A 27,826-nucleotide genomic window follows, 5' to 3' on the forward strand; every position below is an offset into this window, starting at 1 on the left:
CAGAGTTCCAGGAGTTTATTGTAAAAATAGCATCATACTTCATCATATTCAATTCAATTCAATTCAATTCAATTCAATTCAATTTTATTTATATAGCGCCAAATCACAACAAACTGTCGCCTCAAGGCGCTTTGTATTGTGGGTAAAGACCCTACAATAATACAGAGAAAACCCAACAGTCAAAACGACCCCCTATGAGCAAGCACTTGGCGACAGTGGAAAGGAAAAACTCCCTTTTAACAGGAAGAAACCTCCAGCAGAACCAGGCTCAGGGAGGGGCAGTCATCTGCCGCGACCGGTTGGGGCTGAGGGGAGAGAAAGACATGCTGTGGAAGAGAGCCAGAGATTAATATCAATTAATGATTAAATGCAGAGTGGAGTATAAACAAAGTAAATAAGGTGAATGAGAAACAGTGCATTATGTGAACCCCCCAGCAGACTAGGCCTATAGCAGCATAACTAAGGGATGGTTCAGGGTCACCTGATCCAGCCCTAACTATAAGCTTTATCATAAAGGAAAGTTTTAAGCCTAATCTTAAAAATAGAGAGGGTGTCTGTCTCCCGAATCCAAGCTGGAACCTGGTTCCACAGAAGAGGCGCCTGAAAGCTGAAGGCTCTGCCTCCCATTCTACTCTTAAGTATCCTAGGAACCACAAGTAAGCCAGCAGTCTGAGAGCGAAGTGCTCTGTTGGGGTGATATGGTACTATGAGGTCTTTGAGATAAGATGGTGCCTGATTATTCAAGACCTTGTATGTGAGGAGAAGAATTTTAAATTCTATTCTAGATTTAACAGGGAGCCAATGAAGAGAAGCCAATATGGGAGAAATATGCTCTCTCTTTCTAGTCCCTGTCAGGACTCTAGCTGCAGCATTTTGGATCAGCTGAAGGCTTTTCAGGAAGCTTTTAGGACAGCCTGATAATAATGAATTACAATAGTCCAGCCTAGAAGTAATAAATGCATGAATGAGCTTTTCAGCATCACTCTGAGAAAGGATGTTTCTAATTTTAGAAATATTGCGCAAATGCAAAAAAGCGGTCCTACATATTTGTTTAATATGTGCATTGAAGGACATATCCTGGTCAAAAATGACTCCAAGATTTCTCACAGTGTTACTGGAGGCCAAAGTAATGCCATCCAGAGTAAGTATCTGGTTAGACACCATGTTTCTAAGATTTGTGGGGCCGAGAACAAGAATTTCAGTTTTATCTGAATTTAGAAGCAGGAAATTAGAGGTCATCCAGGCCTTAATGTCTTTAAGACATTCCTGCAGTTTAATTAATTGATGTGTGTCATCTGGCTTCATTGATAGGTAAAGCTGAGTATCATCTGCATAACAATGAAAATTGATGCAGTGCTTTCTAATAATACTGCCTAAGGGAAGCATGTATAATGTAAATAAAATTGGTCCTAGCACAGAACCCTGTGGAACTCCATAATTAACCTTAGTGTGTGAAGACTCCCCATTTACATGAACAAATTGGAGTCTATGAGATAAATATGATTCAAACCACTGCAGTGCAGTACCTTTAATACCTATAGCAAGCTCTAATCTCTGTAATAAAATGTTATGGTCAACAGTATCAAAAGCTGCACTGAGGTCCAACAGGACAAGAACAGAGATGAGTCCACTTTCAGAGGCTGTAAGAAGATCATTTGTAACCTTCACTAATGCTGTTTCTGTACTGTGATGAATTCTGAAACCTGACTGAAACTCTTCAAATAAACCGTTCCTCTGCAGATGATCAGTTAGCTGTTTTACAACTACTCTTTCAAGAATCTTTGAGAGAAAAGGAAGGTTGGAGATTGCCCTATAATTAGCTAAGACAGCTGGGTCAAGTGATGGCTTTTTAAGCAGAGGTTTAATTACAGCCACCTTGAAGGTCTGTGGTACATAGCCAACTAATAAAGACTGATTGATCATTTTTAAGATTGAAGCATCAATAATTGGAAAGACTTCTTTGAACAGTCTAGTAGGAATGGGATCTAACAAACATGTTGCTGGTTTGGAGGAAGTAACTATTGAAGTTAACTCTGAAAGATCAACTGGAGCAAAAGAGTCTAAACAAATACCAGCAGTGCTGAAAGCAGCCGAACATGAAGAATAATCTTTGAGATGGTTATGAATAATTTTTTCTCGAATGTCTAAAATTTTATTTGTAAAGAAATCCATGAAGTCACTACTAGTTAACGTGAAAGGAATACTCGGCTCTACAGAGCTCTGACTCTTTGTCAGCCTGGCTACAGTGCTGAAAAGAAACCTGGGGTTGTCCTTATTTTCTTCAATTAATGATGAATAGTAAGATGTCCTAGCTTTACGGAGGGCTTTTTTATAGAGCAACAAACTCTTTTTCCAGGCTAAATGAGCATCTTCTAATTTAGTGAGACGCCATTCCCTCTCCAGCTTTCGGGTTATCTGCTTTAAGCTGTGCGTTTGTGAATTATACCACGGAGTCAGGCACTTCTGATTTGAAGCTTTCCTTTTCAGAGGAGCCACAGTATCCAAAGTTATACGCAGTGAGGATGTAAAACTATTGACGAGATAATCAACCTCACTGGGAGCAGAGTTTAGGTAGCTGCTCTGCACTGTGTTGGCACATGGCACTGAAGAGCATAACAATGAAGGAATTAGATCCTTAAACTTAGTTACAGCACTTTCAGAAAGACTTCTACTGTAATAAAACTTATTCCCCACTGCTGTGTAATCCATTAAAGTAAATGTAAATGTTACTAAGAAATGATCAGACAGGAGGGGGCTTTCAGGGAATACTGTTAAGTCTTCTGTTTCTATGCCATATGTCAGGACAAGATCCAGAGTATGATTAAAGTGGTGGGTGGGCTCCTTTACATTTTGAGAGAAGCCAATTGAATCTAACAATAGATTAAATGCAGTGTTGAGGCTGTCATTCTCAGCATCTACATGGATGTTAAAATCACCCACTATAATTATTTTATCTGAACTGAGCACTAAATCAGATAAAAAGTCTGAGAAATCAGACAGAAACTCTGAGTAAGGACCAGGTGGACGATAGATAATAACAAATAAAACAGGTTTTTGATTTTCCCAATTAGGATGGACAAGACTAAGAGTCAGGCTTTCAAAAGAATGAAAACTTTGTCTGGGTCTTTGATTAATTAATAAGCTGGAATTGAAGATTGCAGCTAATCCTCCTCCTCGACCTGTGCTTCGAGCATTCTGACAGTTACTGTGACTCGGGGGTGTTGATTCATTTAAACTAACATATTCATCCTGCTGTAACCAGGTTTCTGTAAGGCAGAATAAATCAATACGTTGATCAATTATTAAATCATTTACTAATACGGACTTGGAAGAGAGAGACCTAATGTTTAACACTCCACATTTAATTGTTTTATTCTTTGGTGCAGTTGATGAAGCTGTATTATTTATTGTTTTTGAATTTTTATGCTTAAATAGCTTTTTGCTGATTTTAGCTTTGGTTTTTGGTGGTCTGGGAGCAGGCACCGACTCTATGGGGATGGGGTTTTGGGGGGATGGCAGGAGGAGAGAAGCTGCAGAGAGGCGTGTAATGGGCTCGACACACGGGGAGCGACAAACGACAGCGACGAATGGGTCGCATCGCCACTGGGGTGAAACCGAACACACGGGACGCGATAGCGACGGCAGCTTTGCGAATCGCGCTCTTACGTCACTCGTCTCCAAGAAATGTGATTGGTTATGAAACTGGAGGGATTTAGACATTTTCAAAGCAGTCCATGTCAGACACGGCAATAAAGATGAGGAGTCTGAAGATTTTATTGGAACTGACAGAAATCTTGCTGTTAAGTCTCCTCTACAAAAGAAAAAGACAACCTCGCGTTCATCCTATATTAGCACAAAAGTCCTCTCTATCCGTCTGTTTAACGTTAGTCTTGCACCAACACGTTCTCATATGGCTGCCTTTTATGTTTAACTCGATAATCACTGCGTGAAGTGTCATATAATATAGGAAAGTCAAACACAGCTAAAACGATGCTTTCTTTCCTGCTGAAAGTGGTTGCAGACTGCAGTGTGTAGCATACTCTTCGCTCATTGGTCAGTCAATGAAACTCTTGCTGATTGGTTTAATGCCACGCGACAGCGACAAAAGTAGAACATTTTCCAACTTTGTTGTGTCGCGTCGCCTGGTCGCGTGTGCACGTCTACGTGTACGAGCTCGAAATTTCACATGCACGAATGTCGCCGGTCGCTTAGCTGGAGGAGGGCAAGGGATTGTCGCCTCATCGCACAAGCTCCATGTCATGTCCTGGGCCGTTGGCCCAGCGTTTTGTGTTAGTTTATTTCCTAGTGTTGTGATATGTCTGCGTCTCTGTCCTGAGTCTGTGCCTGTTCCCCGTGTTTAGTCAGTATGTTCCTTGGTTTGTCACTTCCTGTTTATTTTGACAGTCTGGTTTTCCTGTGCTTTGTGTTCAGCTTTGCTTCCCCTGTGTAATTAGTTTCATTTGCCTCACCTGTTGTTCCCTGCTGTTTCCTCTTGCCCTGATTACCCAGTGTGTACTTAAGCCCTCAGTTTTGTTTTGTTCTCTGTTGCGTCGTTGACGTTGTGTGTCCGTGTGTTCCTGTATTCCTGTGTTCTTGTGTTCCTGTGTTCCCTGTGTCTGCCCATCGTCTCCCTTCCACGGTTTTTGTATTTGTTTTTTCCCCGTTGAAATAAATCCCTTTTATGTTACGCTGACTTCTGGAGTCCTTCGTGTCAGCCATTCCTCGTCCATTTCCTCCCCGGCCATGACAGAACGACGCAACCATACTAAAGACCCTGCAAGCTCCGGCTGCTACAACGGCACTCGCCTGGCGCTGGGGGGACCAGCTTTTTTGAACGGTCCCCGGCGACGCCGCTCACCGCCCCCGCCTAAACCGCAGGTCTGCCGCGTGGGCGGACTGTTTTTGGCGCCGGCCGCTCCCTCACCTGTCACTCCGCTTGCTGGTCCCTCCTTTTCTCAGCAGTCGCCGCAGCCACGGAGGACGAGATACCGGAGGAAGCGGAGAGACGTTTTCCTGGAGCCGGCGCCCGGAATGACTCCAGAGGAGTCATTTTTCCGATTCCTGGGTCACAGGGGTCCTTGGCCTCCCACCACTTCCGCGTCACCACTGCCTGCTGCTGACGGAGGAAGACCAAGCTCCCGGCAGCATCAGAGAGAATCGCCGCGGGAGCAGAAAGAGCAACTTCAGCCCGTCATGTACTCTGCTGCTTCCTCCCTCTCAGAGGAGAGCAGGAAAATTTTGATCCGAAGAGTGGACCGATTATGCTTGGACTTGTTATCTGACCCGTGTAAGGAGGAACAGGAAGCCATCACCACCAGGCTTCAAGACCTGATTGCCAGTTTCCCTTGGCTGTTGGACTCCTTGCACGGGTTAGTGAAAGACTTTGTAATCACCACCCTTCACCTACAGCCAGCACCACAGACCACTGCTGCAGCCTCTCAGCCACTCCTGTCAGTTCCCTTAGCTTTTTCCCAGTGTTCCCAGTCAGCTGTAGCTCCAGCTCCCCCTCAGTCGCAGTGTTCCCAGTCAGCTGTAGCTCCAGCTCCCCCTCAGTCGCAGTGTTCCCAGTCAGCTGTAGCTCCAGCTCCCCCTCAGTCGCAGTGTTCCCAGTCAGCTGTAGCTCCAGCTCCCCCTCAGTCGCAGTGTTCCCAGTCAGCTGTAGCTCCAGCTCCCCCTCAGTCGCAGTCCCAGACCCCTCAGTTAGCTCCAGCTCCCTCTGCTCACCCTGCTCCAGCTCCCTTAGCTCCAGCTTCCCCTGCACCCGTACCTGTTCCGCGGGTGGGGGCAGCCACGGACGGGCTGACCTCTGCACCCGTACCTGTTCCGCGGGTGGGGGCAGCCACGGACGGGCTGACCTCTGCACCCGTACCTGTTCCGCGGGTGGGGGCAGCCAGGTCCAAGCCTTTGCATCGGTCTTCTGTGTTAGCTGCAGCAGCAGGGTCTCAGTCAGCTCTAGCTCCAGTCGCTCTCTCTCGCCTTCAGTCAGCTCTAGCTCCAGTCGCTCTCCCTCGGTTCCCCGTGTCAGCTGTTTTAGTGCCCTCTCAGTCAGCTCCCTCTCAGGCCCCAGTGTCAGCTAGCTCTCACCTCTCTGTTTCCACGCAGCCAGATCTCCCTAGCCCTCAGGCTGCTCCCACGCAGCCAGCAGCGCTGTCTCGCACTCAGTCTGCTCCAGCCCCTGTAGCTCTCCCTCGCACTCAGTCTGCTCCAGCCCCTGTAGCTCTCCCTCGCACTCAGTCTGCTCCAGCCCCTGTAGCTCTCCCTCGCACTCAGTCTGCTCCAGCCCCTGTAGCTCTCCCTCGCACTCAGTCTGCTCCAGCCCCTGTAGCTCTCCCTCGCACTCAGTCTGCTCCAGCCCCTGTAGCTCTCCCTCGCACTCAGTCTGCTCCAGCCCCTGTAGCTCTCCCTCGCACTCAGTCTGCTCCAGCCCCTGTAGCTCTCCCTCGCACTCAGTCTGCTCCAGCCCCTGTCGCTCTCCCTCGCACTCAGTCTGCTCCAGCCCCTGTCGCTCTCCCTCGCACTCAGTCTGCTCCAGCCCCTGTCGCTCTCCCTCGCACTCAGTCTGCTCCAGCCCCTGTCGCTCTCCCTCGCACTCAGTCTGCTCCAGCCCCTGTCGCTCCCCCTAGCACTCAGTCAGCCCCAGCTCCTGTCGCTCCCCCTAGCACTCAGTCAGCCCCAGCCCCTGTCGCTCCCTGTCCACTCCGCTCTCAGTCAGTTCCAGTAGCTCCCTCTCAGGCCCCAGTGTCAGCTAGCTCTCAGCCTGCTTCCACGCAGCCAGTCGTCTCCCGGCCTGCTTCCACGCAGCCAGTCGTCTCCCGGCCTGCTTCCACGCAGCCAGTCGTCTCCCGGCCTGCTTCCACGCAGCCAGTCGTCTCCCGGCCTGCTTCCACGCAGCCAGTCGTCTCCCGGCCTGCTTCCACGCAGCCAGTCGTCTCCCGGCCTGCTTCCACGCAGCCAGTCGTCTCCCGGCCTGCTTCCACGCAGCCAGTCGTCTCCCGGCCTGCTTCCACGCAGTCCCCTGCACCTCGGCTATTCCCCGAGCAGCCCCTGCTGCTCAATAAAGCAGCAGTGTGCCCTGTTCCGCGGTCCCAGCCTACGCATCCGGTGCCTCACTATGTAGGCCCCGTTCAGCCCGTGGGCTCAGCTCACTCCAAGCCGATGGGGGTCTCCGCTCATTCCGAGCCGATGGGGGTCTCCGCTCAGTCCGAGCGCTCCGCGCCAGAGGGCCCCGCTCAGTCCGAGCCGATGGGGGTCTCCGCTCAGTCCGAGCCAGGGGGTCCCGCTCAGTCCGAGCCGATGGGGGTCTCCGCTCAGTCCGAGCCAGGGGGTCCCGCTCAGTCCGAGCCGATGGGGGTCTCCGCTCAGTCCGAGCGCTCCGCGCCAGAGGGTCCCGCTCAGTCCGAGCCGATGGGGGTCTCCGCTCAGTCCGAGCGCTCCGAGCCAGGGGGTCCCGCTCAGTCCGAGCCGGTGGGGGTCTCTGCTCAGTCCGAGCGCTCCACGTCACCCGAGGGTTCCCCACCAGAGCCCGGGGTCGCCCTTCTCCGCCGCCGCATGCCCCGCGGTCGGCCTCCAGTGACTCCTCCTCGTCGTCGCCGCCGCCGCTGGGAGCGCGGTCGGCCTCCAGTGACTCCCCCTCGTCGTCGCCGCCGCCGCTGGGAGCGCGGTCGGCCTCCAGTGACTCCCCCTCGTCGTCGCCGCCGCCGCTGGGAGCGCGGTCGGCCTCCAGTGACTCCCCCTCGTCGTCGCCGCCGCCGCTGGGAGCGCGGTCGGCCTCCAGTGACTCCCCCTCGTCGTCGCCGCCGCCGCTGGGAGCGCGGTCGGCCTCCAGTGACTCCCCCTCGTCGTCGCCGCCGCCGCTGGGAGCGCGGTCGGCCTCCAGTGATTCCTTCTCGTCCTCGTCGCCGCCGCCGCTGGGAGCGCGGTCGGCCTCCCTCGTTGGGATTTTGCTTTGTGGCCCCTTGGCCTCTGCGGCCTCCTGAACTGTGTGTTTTTTGTTTTTGGATTTCCCACTGACTCCCCTGAACTGTGGACTGTTTTTTCCCCTGCTGTTTTTTGTTTTGTCATAGCTCCTGGACTGTTCCTTGTTTCGACCCCCTGTTTTGGACTGTCTCCGGCCTTGTGCCGTCGCCTTTTGTTCTGGTCCTGTGTTTTTGTTTTCTTCCGGTACGGGTTTGATTTGTTTTGTTCACGCCCTGTGATTTCTGTTTTGCTCCCTGTCTTTGTTTTTGTTTCGGGCCCTCCCTCCTGGTCCCCCGCCTCCCGCCCTTGTCTGGTTTTGTTTTCTGGTTTTGGCCGTCGGGAGCCGGCCTTTGAGGGGGGGGTACTGTCATGTCCTGGGCCGTTGGCCCAGCGTTTTGTGTTAGTTTATTTCCTAGTGTTGTGATATGTCTGCGTCTCTGTCCTGAGTCTGTGCCTGTTCCCCGTGTTTAGTCAGTATGTTCCTTGGTTTGTCACTTCCTGTTTATTTTGACAGTCTGGTTTTCCTGTGCTTTGTGTTCAGCTTTGCTTCCCCTGTGTAATTAGTTTCATTTGCCTCACCTGTTGTTCCCTGCTGTTTCCTCTTGCCCTGATTACCCAGTGTGTACTTAAGCCCTCAGTTTTGTTTTGTTCTCTGTTGCGTCGTTGACGTTGTGTGTCCGTGTGTTCCTGTATTCCTGTGTTCTTGTGTTCCTGTGTTCCCTGTGTCTGCCCATCGTCTCCCTTCCACGGTTTTTGTATTTGTTTTTTCCCCGTTGAAATAAATCCCTTTTATGTTACGCTGACTTCTGGAGTCCTTCGTGTCAGCCATTCCTCGTCCATTTCCTCCCCGGCCATGACACTCCATAGGAAATGAATGGAGAGCGAGCGACGTCGCTCCCCGTGTGTCGAGCCCCTAAGACTGCAACTCTGCTTCCTGGTCTCAACCCTGGGTAGTCAGTTTTTAGGAGGGTTAATAAATTTGGCCAGATTTCTAGAAATGAGAGCTGCTCCATCCAAAGTGGGATGGATGCCGTCTCTCCTAACAAGACCAGGTTTTCCCCAGAAACTTTGCCAATTATCTATGAAGCCCACGTCATTTTTTGGACACCACTCAGACAGCCAGCGATTCAAGGAGAACATGCAGCTAAACATGTCGCTCCTGGTCTGATTGGGGACGGGCCCAGAGAAAACTACAGAGTCCGACATCGTTTTTGCAAAGTTACACACCGAGTCAATATTAATTTTAGTGACCTCCGATTGGCGTAACCGGGTGTCATTACTGCCGACGTGAATAACGATCTTACCAAATCTACGATTAGCCTTAGCCAGCAGTTTCAAATTTCCATGAATGTCGCCTGCTCTGGCCCCTGGAAGACATTTGACTATGGTCGCCGGTGTCTCTAGCTTCACGTTTCTCAAAACAGAGTCACCAATAACCAGAGTTTGTTCCTCGGCGGGTGCGTCGCCGAGTGGAGAAAAACGGTTAGAGACGTGAACAGGTTGGTGGTGTACCCGGGGCTTCTGCTTAGGACTACGCTTCCTCCTCACCGTCACCCAGCTGGCCTGTTTTCCCTGCTGCTCGGGATCTGCTGGGGGGGAGCTAACGGCGGCTAAGCTACCATGGTCCGCACCCGCTACAGGGGCCTGGCTAGATGTAGGATTTTCCAGGGTGCGGAGCCGAGTCTCCAGTTCAGAAAGCCTGGCCTCCAGAGCTACAAACAGACTACATTTATTACAAGTACCGTTACTGCTAAAGGAGGCCGAGGAGTAACTAAACATGTGACACCCAGAGCAGGAAAGTGCAGGAGAAGAAGCCATGCTGGTAGTGAGTCGGCTAGGGGCTAAGCTACTAGCTGAGCTAAGCTAGCGAATTTCTAAAAACAAATAAAGTGAGTAATGTGAATACAGGTGATTCAGCAAAGAGTATGCTATTTAAAGTAGGTGAAGATTACACTAAAATATGTTATTATCCAGATAAATCGAGTTATACAGATATAACAGCTAACAGAGAGCAAAACACTGTGCTCCGAAACAGGAACAGGAAGTGATACAATACCGCAGTGAGAGCCAACACCAATATCTCTCTGTGATGTTTCTCTTTACCCACACTAACTGGTAGCAGCAGAAGGCTGCCCTCCCACAGCTTCATTCAAACAGTTTCCTCTGTTACTCATACTAACCAGCTGACATCAGAGAGTTTCATGACATCTTCATCAGCAGCTAATTAGCTTGTCTCATAATGTCAGAAAGTAAAGCAAACTGAACAAATGGCTCATCTAAGTGAATTGTTCAGATTTAGACTTCTGCAGTGAATCTTTGCAGAGCTGCGCTGTGACCTACGTAAGTGGCCCGTGTTGCTGCATTGATGCTTGTGCAGGTGCATTATGTGTTCATCACCGTGTGGTTGTGTCCCCGTGTTTTACAAGCGCTGCCGGCCGACAGAAACAAATAAAAAGCTGGGACTTGTTCCCTTCTGGGTCCTCGCTCTTTGCTCAGCTTTTTTCAGGTGCAAACTTATTTGACCCTCTAGGTTTTTTTTCACCTCTTTGTTCGTTCTCTCACGTCCATTCCTGTTTCTCCGACTCCCTGAGAACAGTGTTTTCCACAGTGGGTGCTTCCACCTGCTGCTGGCTGAAATCCACAGACTCCCACAGAGCCTCAAACTCTCTGTGGAGGATTTCCAGCAGGGCCAGGCCGTCAGAGCTGGACACTTTCTTATTTATGGAGTCCAACTTGTCCACCTGGTTGCTGCTATGTTGAGACGCCACATCCGGGGAGTCTTCAGGGTGGCTCCTCTTGGTGGACAGAGTCGGTGTCTTGTCTGGTTGGTGTTGATGGTGACAGTAAAGGAAACATTTAAAGCGCTGTAATCTGTGAAGTGAGACTTGCAGCCTGCTATACAGCATGCATACTTCATGATGTGTAGATAAGCTTTTAGGGTTTTCACAGGAACACCACAGCTATGACAGTCTGCACATCCTTAAAATGCTCCTTAACTCACCTTTTCACAGCAGCCCCTGCACCAACAGGTCACTGAATGAATCTGCTGAGAGAAAGAAAAGTGTGTGTGACTGCAGGGACGCCTGAATAGAGAAATGTGTCTGAAACCAAAGAAGCACGTGTACTGAATGCTAACAGCTGTTCTGCTAAAAAGCTAAAACCGCTAACATCACCTCAGTCATCAGCTTTGTTAGCAAAGCCGCTCTGCTCTCAGCATCATGAGAGGGAAGAGATGCTTTAATAGTTTAATAGATACCTGACACCTCTGTTAGCTACATGCAGCTATTTAGTACCAAGCTGGAGGAAAGACAGAGTGTTATATCAGCAAGCTGATGCTACTGAGCTTGAGTTTGGTATACCTGCTTTACAGGTGGGTGTGTGTGTGTGTGTGTGTGTGTGTGTGTGTGTGTGTGTGTGTGTGTGTGTGTGTGTGTGTGTGTGTGTGCGTGTGTGTGTGTGAATGATCATAATTTAGTTTTTAGGCATGAATCCTTTTCTTTGCCTTCTTGTCCATTCAGAGGAGCCACAGGGTGGTGGTGGGATCCTGGAGTAACTGTCTGTCAGTGTAGAGCTGATCCATGATGAGGGGGGCCCGTTTACCCCTGTGTCTGTGTTCACAGTGGGATATAGTATTTTCCACCTGTTGTTGGTTTCCTTGGGAAACTGCTCCTTCATACCAAACAATGTTCCTTTGAATTCCTGCTTCTTGCTTTTAAGCCATTCTTTCTGCTGGAAATGTTCAAATTTAGCAATGATGGGACATTTCCTGTTTCCAGAGGTGGGAAGTAACGAAGTACAAATACTTCGTTACTGTACTTAAGTAGATTTTTCAGGTATCTGTACTTTACTTAAGTATTTATTTTTCTGACTACTTTTTACTTTTACTCCCTACATTTTTACACAAGTATCGGTACTTTCTACTTCTTACATTTTCAAAGAGACTCGTTACTTTTTAACACATCAGGGAGAAGTTTGCATTTCCGGTCAGTTCGCCGTCAAACATCAAACGATCTGAGCCTAAACGGAGGAATAATAACACATAAGAGACAATCGTACTGGCGTATCCTCCATCATCGGGGCTTATCTCGTACAAAGGGATTAAATACGCAAACCCATATAATTAATGTATCATTTATAGCGCTATAATCGGGCCGGACCGAGTCCGTAAGTTGCGCTGCGGCACATAAACAGCTTAATTAGCGCTACTGAAGAGGAGCGAGCATGAAGGGAGTAACGTGTGGTAGGTAAATGCAACGTTTCTAAATGCTCAGCAAATATCAGCAAACACACAAAGTGTGTGCAGTTTGTCACACAGTGTGTCTGCTAGCTAAAAGAAGAGCTGCTGTATTTCAGGGAGAGCAAAGAGAGAGAAGTTCACTCAGAGATGGAGAAAGAGGACAGGAGAGGAAGAAGAGAGGTTAGAATTAAAGGTAAGGACTGGAAAACAAACTGAAGTATGCTGACTTTGTGTAATTCAAAGATTGTATGAAAATACTGCAGTTTAGTGTTTAATAAATAAGTTAGCTTGTTGTAATGTATTTACAGTAAAGCTCTGTGTTGGACTGGAGCACAGTGTTTGTGTTCATGGTCAGAGTTACAGGTTACATCAGTGCAGCAGAGATGAGTTTGAATCAAAGCTGCTGATGCTGAGATTCATTCACTGAATCCAACATTTCTACAGCCTGTATGCTGTCAGTGTAGGGGATGGAGATCAGCTCAGAGAGCTGTGAAATACTGGGTTACATCTTTGTGAGTTCAGTTCATCCACACAGAGCAGTAAACCTCAGAGCAGCAGCAGCAGGTCAGCTGATCACAGCCTGCACACCAACATCATTTACTGCAGCTCACAATAGAAAGCTGTGATTCTTCTCCCCATGCAGAGCCACTACAGCTGATCTTAGGGTTCCTCCACCTTCTGAATCCCACTGTAACCCCTGAGTATCCTCATGTTGGTGTTTAGGTGGAGGCACAGTCACCCTCTACTATGGAGGACACAGAGAACAGAGCTGTGTTTAAATTCCCTTTCACAGTTTGTGTCCTACATGGGTGGCTGTAGCTCAGTAGGTAGAGCAGGTCACCTACTGATCGGAAGGTGAGGGGTTCGATTCCTGGCTACTCCAGGCTACATGCCAATGTATCCTTGGGCAAGATACTTAACCCCAAGTTGCTCTCCGACCGTTCTGTGTGAATATGTGTGGATGTTATATAATTAAAAAGCACTTAGCTTAGTTAACATGGAAGTGCTTGTATGAATGGGTGTGCATGGGTAAAAAACGTTTTGTATAAGCGCTTTGAGTGCTCTGAGTAGAAAAGCGCTATATAAGAACTAGTCCATTTACCATTTACATAACAGATTCAAGCTGAGTGCATTCATTAGAATTCAAATTTAGATTGGAATAATGTTTGTATTCTCATGTAATATCATTTTATATTATTACAATAATATATAATGAGGTTCGGTTAGTTTTACACAAAAATAGCAGGTAGAAACATCCTCCAAAGAACTACTTTTACTTTGTTACTTTGAGTACATTTCAGAGCCTGTACTTTTTTACTTTTACTTAAGTAGAGAAGTTGAACCAGTACTTCGACTTTTACTAAAGTATTTTTTAACATAAGTACTTGTACTTCTACTTAAGTACAGAATGTCAGTACTTTTGCCACCTCTACCTGTTTCCTCCTCGAGCTCTGAGTCGGTGAACGTGGTGGAATAAGATATGAGATAGTGCTGACAGTTTCCATCTCACAGAGACTCAAAGTCCCAAAGACCACCACTGATGGAGACAAACAAGTGTGTGTCCTTAAAGCTGCCTTTGTTTGCACTTTATGCACTGCTGCACTTCTAAAACTTGTATCTGTTCATCCTGTGAACTCACTTATTTAACTTTATTATTAATGTTCACAGTGAGTTCTATGTGCTCTCATTTAAAGCTGCTTACTGAGGGCAGTAAAGTATAAACTGTTAAAGCATCAAAAACACAAAAAGACAAGAAAAAGTTTCATTTTTACAGCGTCTGTCAACTGAAATCAGTAGAGGGGTCGAATATGAAGTCAAATCAAATGTGTGAGAACTTCAATGTCAGATGATGATGATGATGATGATGATGATGATGATGATGATGATACTTTATTGAACCCACAATGGGGAAATTACAGTTAACAGAACACCCATCCAAGAAGACAAACAAACATGGGGAGATAGGTGAACTGTGGCCATGCTGCCCCCCTTCTGGAGGCGCTGCCATTAAAAAGACAGAAACAATAGTGAAAACATATATGGATGAGTGAGGAAACAAATCATCTCATACTTTGTATACATACACAGTATAAGGTTACAAAAACCTCTGCGATAGAGCAGAAACATATAGCATGGGAGCACTAGGGTGGGGAGGGATGGAAAGGGGAGCCGGCGGAGGCGAGTGGGGGGGGGGGGGGGGGTCGGGCTACTGTGGGGCTGACTCAAACTCCCTCCTCAGCTAACAGTCCTGATAAGATGTAGAGTTCATCAGCAGCTAGGTCAGGGAGATCAGTCCAACACAGGACAGAAGAAGACAGGACAGCGGGGGGGTAGAGCATCTGTTTACAAACATCCAGGAGACAATTTGATAAGCAGCAGTCCAAGAACGCCACGGAGCCAAATTCCTGATTCTACGACTTGTTTTGTTTCAGACTGTACTGATTAATTTGTTGACAGCCTTCAGTCTTACTGGCACCTCTCTGTGGTGAAAAAATCCAATTCATCTGAATCTTCTTGGTTCGTTCCTGCAGAAACAGATACATACATCTCCAAGATCTTACCCCTCAGAATCAGCTCCAGACATACAGAGTCTGAGTTTGAGTCTGTATCTTCCTGCATTCCCGTCATAAGCAGCCTTACCAAGGCCAGACAGCTGCCCAGACTTCCTTAATTGCAACGACAAGCCAGGTATCTCCAGGTCCAATTCAGAGAAATCCCAGTGTCAATAAGCCAAATGTGTGTGTCCTCCATTGACCATACAGCCAGGCACGTCATCTTCCACACCACACAGGAATCCATAACGTAGCCAGCTGGAATGTCAATTAATAAGAGGGAATAGAGTTCTCCTTCCCTCAATCTCCTCATGGTGAAAATTTGATCAAAACAATGGTGTTGAGAGACCAGCTGACCAGATCCATAATTATAAATTCCAGTTCGGAAGTTGAGTGAAGAGAGACTCTAAAGCAGCAAAGCAGGGAAAAAGGAAGAGCTGGGAGAGAAGAAAAGTGTGACCGTCTCCACTGAGAGCTGCAGAGAAAAAAAAAAGAAAAAAAACCAGAGGTGCTTTACTGCCAAATTGATGATATTTTCATCTTTTTCATTCTGTGTTTGCTAAATTCATTTACATGTTTATCATGTAGTGAAGCGGGTCTTCTTTTCTCTTTAAGTTGATATTGTTTATGGCATTTTTATCTCAAATGAATAATTTTATTCTAAGAACACCAAATGAGCTGCTGCACTGTGTGAGAGAGAGGGCATGCTGGAGGACCATGATCACCAACACCATTCAGCAAAGCACTTAAGAATTTTTATTATTATTATTAATATTATTATGTCATGTTTTCCTATCTTTGGTTGTTCTCTATGTTCTGTTTCTAAATCACTTTAAGTTGCTTTTCTTGTGTGTCAGACTTTCTAACTGTGGACTCTCAGAGACTCACTGTGAAGTTGTAGCTTCAGCTCTGAAGTCCAACCCCTCCCATCTGACATATCTGGACCTGAGCTGGAACAACCTGCAGGATTCAGGAGTGAAGCTGTTGTCTGCTGGATTAAAGAGTCCAAACTGTAAACTGGAGACTCTGCTGTGAGTTCACTGACTGTTGCTGATTAACAGAGTTATGAAAAATGGAGATACAGAGTTTTTAGTTACAATAAATACTCTGAGCTGATAGAAGAAGGATCACAAAGAGTTTAAACTACAGAGCAGAGACACATGTGCTGATTAACACACACACACACACACACACACACACACACACACACACACACACACACCTCTTTGGCCCGCTGTTGCTTTAAAAAGAAATAAATGAAAAACTGCAGAGGTGGAAGTGTCTGATTTAGACTGGAGTATTTTTATAAAGCACTAATCAATCAGAGCAGAAAGAGAAAACAATGATGTGACATCATTAAAAACAAATTGATGGAAAAAGTCAAAATAAAAAATGTGATTGATTGAATAAAACCACCTGTGAGATATGACAGAAATCTCCCTCTGAGGTCTGCATGGACCCCAGTGGGTAGGATGAGGGTTAAAATGACATTTGTGTCATAACAGAGTTTGAGCATCAAGCAGTCTGGAGATGGTTGTATAATAAAAAAGAAAGAGAGAAGCAGCCCAATGACAGGAATGCAGGTCAGCAGGTAGATCTTCATGATTGAACTGAGCCAAAAACTTCATCTGGATGCTATGCGTAGAAAGCTGACATGATTATGATTCACAGTATCAGAAGGACAAATTCATGCTCCTCATTGATAGAAAAGCTCATTGATTAGCTCATAATAATGTTGAGCTGCACATTTAAAACCTGAACACATCTGATTGATCATCAATGATTTGATCTCTTTGTCTTATTCTTTGTTCAGCTTGGATGGCTGCAGCCTGTCAGAGATCAGCTGTGTGTCTCTGAGCTCAGCTCTGAAGTCCAACCCCTCCCATCTGAGAGAGCTGGACCTGGATCACAACGAGCTGCAGGATTCAGGAGTGAAGCAGCTGTGTGGTTTTCTGGAGAGTCCAGAATGTAGACTGCAGACTCTGAGGTCAGTTCACTGACTGTGTTTCTATTCTCTGTCTTATCTGTTTATTTACCAAGTGAACCTCATTTGTCTTCAGACATAACTTCCCTTCAACATGGAAATTTCTTCATCTTTTTTTCTTGTCAGAAATGAAGTGTGTTTTGATGAAAGGCGAGTGTGTCAGTGATGGTGATAAATGCCTTATTTCAGACACACAGGTCCAGCTCAGAACAAAAAGAAAAGTGTAAAAAGCAGCAGAAAGATGTTTGTGTCCTCATGTTTCCACAAACAAGACCAATATCTGCTGTCACTGTGAGCATGCTCAGTTAAGGCCGTTATGAGCACATCTTTAGAATCAGTTAGTCGACATCAATTTGGACATAAATTCCTCCACACAGCATGAAATGCACAAACATGACTGGTCACAAACACGTGGCTGCACTTGTCCATCTTGGAAGCTTGAGCCAAATCCTGAATGCATCATTGTGTCTAACCTGAGGCTTTTTCATTGTTGCTAAACTAGAAGAGCTCCACACATAGACTGTATGTGTAGGCTCTAAACATCCATTTTATCAGCATCTGTTCTACGGATGGACATGAGTTTTGTCAATATTTGTCTAAAAATATGTTTGTGTACATGTTTTCCTTGGCTGGTAAAATGTAATGCACAATTACTGCCAGAAGGTGGCAGTCATACACTACAAGCTTTTTTCTGACCACCATCATCATCATCATCATCATCAGGACCCAAATGTTGTGCTTTCTTCAACACATTTAGGACTCGCTCTGTCAAACAGACTGAGGGAAAATCAGCTTCTGTACCTCTTTGGTTGTAGGAATCATTCTTCCTCTCTTTGAAAGTTAACTTCAGTGTTCTGCTGCACACCATCACTTTAGCAGACCCTGAGCAGCTGCTACAAGCTGCTGTTTGAGATCAGAGCTGCAACAATTCATCGAGTAACTCCAATAATTCCATTATAAAAAATCCTCGACACAATTTGTTGCTTCGATGCTTCGTTTAAACTCTGCAGCGCTCAGGTGTCTCCATGTTGTTTCAGCCACATTAGCGACTAAAAACAGACCTGTGATAGAAACTTAGAGCACGTGTGTGAATACAAAGTATTCCAACATTAAGCTCGTGCAGCCCCCAGTTTTCCAACAAAAAGACTGATAACAGCACCAAAGATGCTGACGTCAGTTTAACGTGAGTCTGTCTACAATCACACGGTGCAGAGCAAAGAGGCGGAGCCGTTACTGAGACCGTGAGCTCAGGTGGAGCCAAAGAAAACGTTTTTCTAGCATCCTAAACAGCAGCACTTGTTCCTGTAACCACCATTAAACCTTTACTGGGAAACAGCTGCAGCTCCTTCATCATCCACCTGATCAACAAACTGCAGCCTGAAGAAAAGAACTTTGTAGCTGCTCCATCCACCGCCGTTTGTTCCACACAGAGAAAATCTGCAGTAAAGATCCAGAAGTTACAATAAAATCTGCAGATGAACTTTAACTTAGTCTGACACCATGTTTAAATCAGGCTGAAGGCTGACGGCAGCCGTCCTGCTTTATATGGCAGTGAGTCTAAAGGGGGGCATGGGGTGTACTAGACCATATTTATTTAAGGCTTTAGGAACATTAGTTTGCAGATTTAGATTCATAGAAAATATTAATAAATATCCCCTTTGATACAAGAAATTTGGTGGGAATTTTTTTAATCCTGTCATGTGATCTAAATGAACTGTTGTGTCAAACATATTTGCGCTTCCAAGATGAGCTCTATAGATTCTCTATAAGCTCCTCTTGTTAGTGTTAGTCCTTTTATTTATTTATTTGTGTTATTTTTCACATAATTATAAATGTGTTGTAGCAACGCCGGAGTTGACAGGCTGAGAAAAAGCAAGAAAGAAAAAAAAGAGAGGAGAAAATAGAAAAAGGGGACAGAGAGGACAGAGCACAAGTAGAAAACCACAATGTTCATCAACTGCTGCACCTGTTTAAAAAAGCACACAAAAAACAAACAAAACAAAATATGGAGATAAACCCCGTAAGAAGTGAGCCACCTTCATAGTGCAGAAAACCCAGGATCAACCCTGAAGTTACCTGGATAGGAGGGAATCCTGCTCCGTAGCGCCGCCTCTGGAGTCTCCGTGTTGATGGTGGCGGAGGAGCAGATGGAGACGTGGTTGCTCGGCCGGTTGGAGCAGTGGGTCAGAGTGAGCTGAGCCCACCAAAAGTTAAAAATGTCCCTTTATTCAGCCGGAGGAAAAAGCAGCACAGAAACTATGAATACAGTTTCTAATGTCTGATTGGATGGTCAGCCTACAGCCCGCCTCCAAAGTCTGTGATTGGCCACCATCTTAATGTGATCAGAGGTACAAACACAGAAGAAGAAACACACACACACACACAGAGTTGTAACCTGCTCTAACATGTGCAGCTGAGCCAGTTTAGTTTTTCTGCTAGTTTTATTTTTCTGTGTAGTTCTCACTGACCTGTTGTAGCAGCTTTTGTGGTTGGATGTGTTGTGATACACAGAGATCCAGAGATGGCAGCATCTGAACAGGGACTCAAACCGGGAACCTGCAGGTCACTAGTCGGCTGCTCAAACCTCCAGTCTTCATCACAACAAAGTCGCCCACCAATAATTTTTAGCTGCCCACCCAAACATCGCAGTCTAGATCCGGCCCTGCTTGGATGAGGCTCTCTGAGGACGGCTGTTGCACAAATGAGTGTGAAAGGCAGAATGACAGAATGGCTCTTAGTTTGAAAGGACAGGAAACAGGAAGTGATGCGCTCACAAAGGCGGGTAAGATTATTGGAACAGCTGATGAGGACAGAATTGAGTTTGACTTGTGGGAAAGTGGAAATGATGGAAAGAAGAGAGAAGCAGCCCAATGACAGGAATGCAGGTCAGCAGGTAGATCTTCATGATTGAACTGAGCCAAAAACTTCATCTGGATGCTGTGTGTAGAAAGCTGACATGATTATGATTCACAGTATCAGAAGGACAAATTCATGCTCCTCATTGATAGAAAAGCTCATTGATTAGCTCATAATAATGTTGAGCTGCACATTTAAAACCTGAACACATCTGATTGATCATCAATGATTTGATCTCTTTGTTTTATTCTTTGTTCAGATTGGGGACCTGCAGCCTGTCAGAGATCAGCTGTGTGTCTCTGAGCTCAGCTCTGAAGTCTAACCCCTCCCATCTGAGAGAGCTGGACCTAAATAACAACAATCTGCAGGATTCAGGAGTGAAGCAGCTGTGTGGTTTTCTGGAGAGTCCAGAATGTAGACTGCAGACTCTGAGGTCAGTTCACTGACTGTGTTTCTATTCTCTGTCTTATCTGCTTATTTACCAAGTGAACCTCATTTGTCTTCAGACATAACTTCCCTTCAACATGGAAATTTCTTCTTCTTCATCTTTTTTCTTGTCTGAAATGAAGTGTGTTTTGATGAAAGGCGAGTGTGTCAGTGATGGTGATAAATGCCTTATTTCAGACACACAGGTCCAGCTCAGAACAAAAAGAAAAGTGTAAAAAGCAGCAGAAAGATGTTTGTGTCCTCATGTTTCCACAAACAAGACCAATATCTGCTGTCACTGTGAGCATGCTCAGTTAAGGCCGTTATGAGCACATCTTTAGAATCAGTTAGTCGACATCAATTTGGACATAAATTCCTCCACACAGCATGAAATGCACAAACATGACTGGTCACAAACACGTGGCTGCACTTGTCCATCTTGGAAGCTTGAGCCAAATCCTGAATGCATCATTGTGTCTAACTTGAGGCTTTTTCATTGTTGCTAAACTAGAAGTGCTCCACACATAGACTGTATAAAGAGGACGGCAGGCTGTAAACAGCCATTTGATCAGCATCTGTTCTAGGGATGGATATGATTTTTACAATGATTTTCATCAATATATTATATTATTGACTTTAGCAGACCCTGAGCAGCTGCTACAAGCTGCTGTTTGAGATCAGAGCTGCAACAATTCATCAAGTAACTCCAATAATTCCATTATAAAAAATCCTCGACACAATTTGTTGCTTCGATGCTTCGTTTAAACTCTGCAGCGCTCAGGTGTCTCCATGTTGTTTCAGCCACATTAGCGACTAAAAACAGACCTGTGATAGAAACTTATTTAGGAGCACGTGTGTGAATACAAAGTATTCCAACATTAAGCTCGTGCAGCCCCCAGTTTTCAAACAAAAAGACTGATAACAGCACCAAAAATGTTGACGTCAGTTTAACGTGAGTCTGTCTACAATCACACGGTGCAGAGCAAAGAGGCGGAGCCGTTACTGAGACCGTGAGCTCAGGTGGAGCCAATGAAAACGTTTTTCTAGCATCCTAAACAGCAGCACTTGTTCCTGTAACCACCATTAAACCTTTACTGGGAATCAGCTGGAGCTCCTTCATCATCCACCTGATCAACAAACTGCAGCCTGAAGAAAAGAACTTTGTAGCTGCTCCATCCACCGCCGTTTGTTCCACACAGAGAAAATCTGCAGTAAAGATCCAGAAGTTACAATAAAATCTGCAGATGAACTTTAACTTAGTCTGACACCATGTTTAAATCAGGCTGAAGGCTGACGGCAGCCTGCTTTATATGGCAGTGAGTCTAAAGGGGGGCACGGGGTGTACTAGACCATATTTATTTAAGGCTTTAGGAACATTAGTTTGCAGATTTAGATTCATAGAAAATATTAATATGTGATCTGAATGAACTGTTGTGTCAAACATATTTGCTCTTCCAAGATGAGCTCTATAGATTCTCTATAAGCTCCTCTTGTTAGTGTTTGTCCTTTTATTTATTTATTTGTGTTATTTTTCACATAAATATAAATGTGTTGTAGCAACGCCGGAGTTGACAGGCTGAGAAAAAGCAAGAAAGAAAAAAAAGAGAGGAGAAAATAGAAAAAGGGGACAGAGAGGACAGAGCACAAGTAGAAAACCACAATGTTTATCAACTGCTGCACCTGTTTAAAAGAAATACACAAAAAACAAACAAACAAAATATGGAGATAAACCCGGTAAGAAGTGAGCCACCTTCATAGTGCAGAAAACCCAGGATCAACCCTGAAGTTACCTGGATAGGAGGGAATCCTGCTCCGTAGCGCCGCCTCTGGAGTCTCCATGTTGATGGTGGCGGAGGAGCAGATGGAGACATGGTTGCTCGGCCGGTTGGAGCAGTGGGTCAGAGTGAGCTGAGCCCACCAAAAGTTAAAAATGTCCCTTTATTCAGCCGGAGGAAAAAGCAGCACAGAAACTATGAATACAGTTTCTAATGTCTGATTGGATGGTCAGCCTATAGCCTGCCTCCAAAGTCTGTGATTGGCCACCATCTTAATGTGATCAGAGGTACAAACACAGAAGAAGAAACACACACACACACACACAGAGTTGTAACCTGCTCTAACATGTGCAGCTGAGCCAGTTTAGTTTTTCTGCTAGTTTTATTTTTCTGTGTAGTTCTCACTGACCTGTTGTAGCAGCTTTTGTGGTTGGATGTGTTGTGATACACAGAGATACAGAGATGGCAGCATCTGAACAGGGACTCAAACCGGGAACCTGCAGGTCACTAGTCGGCTGCTCAAACCTCCAGTCTTCATCTCAACAAAGTCGCCCACCAATAATTTTTAGCTGCCCACCCAAACATAGCAGTCTAGATCCGGCCCTGCTTGGATGAGGCTCTCTGAGGACGGCTGTTGCACAAATGAGTGTGAAAGGCAGAATGACAGAATGGCTCTTAGTTTGAAAGGACAGGAAAGAGGAAGTGATGCGCTCACAAAGGCGGGTAAGATTATTGGAACAGCTGATGAGGACAGAATTGAGTTTGACGTGTGGGAAAGTGGAAATGATGGAAAGAAGAGAGAAGCAGCCCAATGACAGGAATGCAGGTCAGCAGGTAGATCTTCATGATTGAACTGAGCCAAAAACTTCATCTGGATGCTGTGTGTAGAAAGCTGACATGATTATGATTCACAGTATCAGAAGGACAAATTCATGCTCCTCATTGATAGAAAAGCTCATTGATTAGGTCATAATAATGCTGAGCTGCACATTTAAAACCTGAACACATCTGATTGATCATCAATGATTTGATCGCTTTGTTTTATTCTTTGTTCAGATTGAGGAGCTGCAGCCTGTCAGAGATCAGCTGTGTGTCTCTGAGCTCAGCTCTGAAGTCCAACCCCTCCCATCTGAGAGAGCTGGACCTAAATAACAACAATCTGCAGGATTCAGGAGTGAAGCAGCTGTGTGGTTTTCTGGAGAGTCCAGAATGTAGACTGCAGACTCTGAGGTCAGTTCACTGACTGTGTTTCTATTCTCTGTCTTATCTGCTTATTTACCAAGTGAACCTCATTTGTCTTCAGACATAACTTCCCTTCAACATGGAAATTTCTTCTTCTTCATCTTTTTTTCTTGTCTGAAATGAAGTGTGTTTTGATGAAAGGCGAGTGTGTCAGTGATGGTGATAAATGCCTTATTTCAGACACACAGGTCCAGCTCAGAACAAAAAGAAAAGTGTAAAAAGCAGCAGAAAGATGTTTGTGTCCTCATGTTTCCACAAACAAGACCAATATCTGCTGTCACTGTGAGCATGCTCAGTTAAGGCCGTTATGAGCACATCTTTAGAATCAGTTAGTCAACATCAATTTGGACATAAATTCCTCCACACAGCATGAAATGCACAAACATGACTGGTCACAAACACGTGGCTGCACTTGTCCATCTTGGAAGCTTGAGCCAAATCCTGAATGCATCATTGTGTCTAACCTGAGGCTGTTTCATTGTTGCTAAACTAGAAGTGCTCCACACATAGACTGTATAAAGAGGAGGACAGCAGTCTCTAAAAAGACATTTGATCAGCATCTGTTCTAGAGATGGACATGATTTTTACAATACTTTTCATCAATATATTATATTATTGACTTTAGCAGACCCTGAGCAGCTGCTACAAGCTGCTGTTTGAGATCAGAGCTGCAACAATTCATCAAGTAACTCCAATAATTCCATTGTAAAAAATCCTCGACACAATTTGTTGCTTCGATGCTTCGTTTAAACTCTGCAGCGCTCAGGTGTCTCCATGTTGTTTCAGCCACATTAGCGACTAAAAACAGACCTGTGATAGAAACTTATTTAGGAGCACGTGTGTGAATACAAAGTATTCCAACATTAAGCTTGTGCAGCCCCCAGTTTTCAACAAAAAGACTGATAACAGCACCAAAGGTGTTGACGTCAGTTTAACGTGAGTCTGTCTACAATCACACGGTGCAGAGCAAAGAGGCGGAGCCGTTACTGAGACCGTGAGCTCAGGTGGAGCCAATGAAAACGTTTTTCTAGCATCCTAAACAGCAGCACTTGTTCCTGTAACCACCATTAAACCTTTACTGGGAAACAGCTGGAGCTCCTTCATCATCCACCTGATCAACAAACTGCAGCCTGAAGAAAAGAACTTTGTAGCTGCTCCATCCACCGCCGTTTGTTCCACACAGAGAAAATCTGCAGTAAAGATCCAGAAGTTACAATAAAATCTGCAGATGAACTTTAACTTAGTCTGACACCATGTTTAAATCAGGCTGAAGGCTGACGGCAGCCGTCCTGCTTTATATGGCAGTGAGTCTAAAGGGGGGCACGGGGTGTACTAGACCATATTTATTTAAGGCTTTAGGAACATTAGTTTGCAGATTTAGATTCATAGAAAATATTAATATGTGATCTGAATGAACTGTTGTGTCAAACATATTTGCTCTTCCAAGATGAGCTCTATAGATTCTCTATAAGCTCCTCTTGTTAGTGTTTGTCCTTTTATTTATTTATTTGTGTTATTTTTCACATAAATATAAATGTGTTGTAGCAACGCCGGAGTTGACAGGCTGAGAAAAAGCAAGAAAGATAAAAAGAGAGGAGAAAATAGAAAAGGGGACAGAGAGGACAGAGCACAAGTAGAAAACCACAATGTTCATCAATTGCTGCACCTGTTTAAAAAAATACACAAAAAACAAACAAAACAAAATATGGAGATAAACCCCGTAAGAAGTGAGCCACCTTCATAGTCCAGAAAACCCAGGATCAACCCTGAAGTTACCTGGATAGGAGGGAATCCTGCTCCGTAGCGCCGCCTCTGGAGTCTCCGTGTTGATGGTGGCGGAGGAGCAGATGGAGACGTGGTTGCTCGGCCGGTTGGAGCAGTGGGTCAGAGTGAGCTGAGCCCACCAAAAGTTAAAAATGTCCCTTTGTTCAGCTGGAGGAAAAAGCAGCACAGAAACTATGAATACAGTTTCTAATGTCTGATTGGATGGTCAGCCTACAGCCCGCCTCCAAAGTCTGTGATTGGCCATCATCTTAATGTGATCAGAGGTACAAACACAGAAGAAGAAACACACACACACACACACACAGAGACACACACACACACACACACAGAGTTGTAACCTGCTCTAACATGTGCAGCTGAGCCAGTTTAGTTTTTCTGCTAGTTTTATTTTTCTGTGTAGTTCTCACTGACCTGTTGTAGCAGCTTTTGTGGTTGGATGTGTTGTGATACACAGAGATACAGAGATGGCAGCATCTGAACAGGGACTCAAACCGGGAACCTGCAGGTCACTAGTCGGCTGCTCAAACCTCAGTCTTCATCTCAACAAAGTCGCCCACCAATAATTTTTAGCTGCCCACCCAAACATAGCAGTCTAGATCCGGCCCTGCTTGGATGAGGCTCTCTGAGGACGGCTGTTGCACAAATGAGTGTGAAAGGCAGAATGACAGAATGGCTCTTAGTTTGAAAGGACAGGAAACAGGAAGTGATGCGCTCACAAAGGCGGGTAAGATTATTGGAACAGCTGATGAGGACAGAATTGAGTTTGATGGTGTGGGAAAGTGGAAATGATGGAAAGAAGAGAGAAGCAGCCCAATGACAGGAATGCAGGTCAGCAGGTAGATCTTCATGATTGAACTGAGCCAAAAACTTCATCTGGATGCTGTGTGTAGAAAGCTGACATGATTATGATTCACAGAATCAGAAGGACAAATTCATGCTCCTCATTGATAGAAAAGCTCATTGATTATCTCATAATAATGTTGAGCTGCACATTTAAAACCTGAACACAACTGATTGATCATCAATGATTTGATCTCTTTGTTTTATTCTTTGTTCAGATTGTGGAGCTGCAGCCTGTCAGAGATCAGCTGTGTGTCTCTGAGCTCAGCTCTGAAGTCCAACCCCTCCCATCTGAGAGAGCTGAACCTGAGTTTCAACAATCTGCAGGATTCAGGAGTGAAGCAGCTGTGTGGTTTTCTGGAGAATCCAGAATGTAGACTGCAGACTCTGAGGTCAGTTCACTGACTGTGTTTCTATTCTCTGTCTTATCTGCTTATTTACCAAGTGAACCTCATTTGTCTTCAGACATAACTTCCCTTCAACATGGAAATTTCTTCTTCTTCATCTTTTTTCTTGTCTGAAATGAAGTGTGTTTTGATGAAAGGCGAGTGTGTCAGTGATGGTGATAAATCAACATGTAAATCAACATATATCAATATTCAATCATTCCATCAACATATAAATAATTCTTATAACAACCAAAAGAAAAATCATGAATTTAAAGGAGCAGAAAGAAGTATAAACTTATAATATCTGCCCCTCATTCACACACACACAAAAACAGCGTACCTCTCACTTTCAGTCTAAAAAAATGGTAAAATGTACCTCAAGAGAATTCAATAAGTAAATAAAATGTTGTAATGTTAGTTTAATATTACTAAAAAGTATTAGAACATATCACTAAAAAATGTGTTTTATTTTTATTTTATTTTAATATAATTAACTATAGTAACACCTCGGGTGTTACGGGTCAGTTTTGACCCAAATATATTTACTTCTAGACAAATCCTAAAAAGTTTGTTTTTTCTTTCAAAAATAGAACTTCAATACAAATATAAACTAAAAGCAGAACAAGTATCTCATCAACAATGTTACTTATCAACAATGTTACTGCCTGTAAAAGCTCAGTATGAAGAAAGTGGAGCCTCTCTCCCCTCAGCCCAACCGGTCGCGGCAGATGACCCCCCCTCCCTGAGCCTGGTTCTGCTGGAGGTTTCTTCCTGTTAAAAGGGAGTTTTTCCTTTCCACTGTCACCAAGTGCTGCTCATAGGGGGTCGTTTTGACTGTTGGGTTTTCTCTGTATTATTGTAGGGTCTTTACCCAAAATACAAAGCGCCTTGAGGCGACAGTTTGTTGTGATTTGGCGCTATATAAATAAAACTGAATTGAATTGTCTTTGACCTGCTAAATTTCAGGGGCCAGCCAGGGTTTGGTTTGTGTGGCCTCTGCAAGTAACAAACTAAACTGCTGTGCTCTATAATGTCTGTACATGTCTGTACATGTCTGTGCATGTCTGTACGTGTCTGTACATGTTTGTGCATGTCTGTACATGTCTGTACGTGTCTGTACATGTTTGTGCATGTCTCTACATGTCTGTACGTGTCTGTACATGTTTGTACATGTCTGTGCATGTCTGTGCATGTCTGTACATGTCTATACATGTCTGTGCATGTCTGTACATGTCTATACATGTCTGTGCATGTCTGTACATGTCTATACATGTCTGTGCATGTCTGTACGTGTCTGTACATGTCTGTGCATGTCTGTGCATGTCTGTACGTGTCTGTGCATGTCTGTGCCCATCTGGATGATCTAATCAGTCTTTGGAAGCAGAGTATGAGAGGCTGTCAATACCAGCAGTAGGGATAAAGGAGGATGTTTGTCCAGGGAAGGGGGTAAACAGGGAAGCTCCTAACTTCTCTCTGACAGTGTCAGTGAGGTCACAGTGTGTTTATGATTTCAGTTCTGACACAAATTATTGTTTTACAATCTCATATTATAACTGAGTCAAGTCTGACCCTAACACCACAAAGGTCATTATTTTCATCAGATCATTTTAAAATTTAATGAAACTGATTTTTTTTTGTTTTGTTTAAATAAAGGTTCCTGACAAAGTCAAATAGCCTTGACACAATAAACAGATTTAAATGGTGCTTTTATGCATTTAAAACCTGGAAAAGGGTCGGTGCTGTAATCCAGAAAGAGCCATTTGAACCCGGTTTCCACGGAAAAC

General features: G+C 45.1%; 1 protein-coding gene across 2 annotated transcripts in view; it reads left to right on the forward strand.

Annotated features, from left to right (window-relative positions):
* The window catches only part of LOC115793792 (protein NLRC3-like), a 98,221-nt gene that overhangs the window by 65,644 nt on the left and 4,751 nt on the right, over positions 1-27,826 (forward strand). For both annotated transcript variants that reach the window (XM_030748900.1, XM_030748901.1), the window contains exons 4-5: positions 15,603-15,776; positions 25,872-26,045. In XM_030748900.1, the coding sequence (XP_030604760.1) occupies positions 15,603-15,776; positions 25,872-26,045 (348 nt within the window). The remainder of the gene's footprint in view (positions 1-15,602; positions 15,777-25,871; positions 26,046-27,826) is intronic.

Source organism: Archocentrus centrarchus, chromosome 16 (assembly GCF_007364275.1).
Source record: "Archocentrus centrarchus isolate MPI-CPG fArcCen1 chromosome 16, fArcCen1, whole genome shotgun sequence".
NCBI classification, from domain to species: Eukaryota; Metazoa; Chordata; class Actinopteri; order Cichliformes; family Cichlidae; genus Archocentrus; species Archocentrus centrarchus.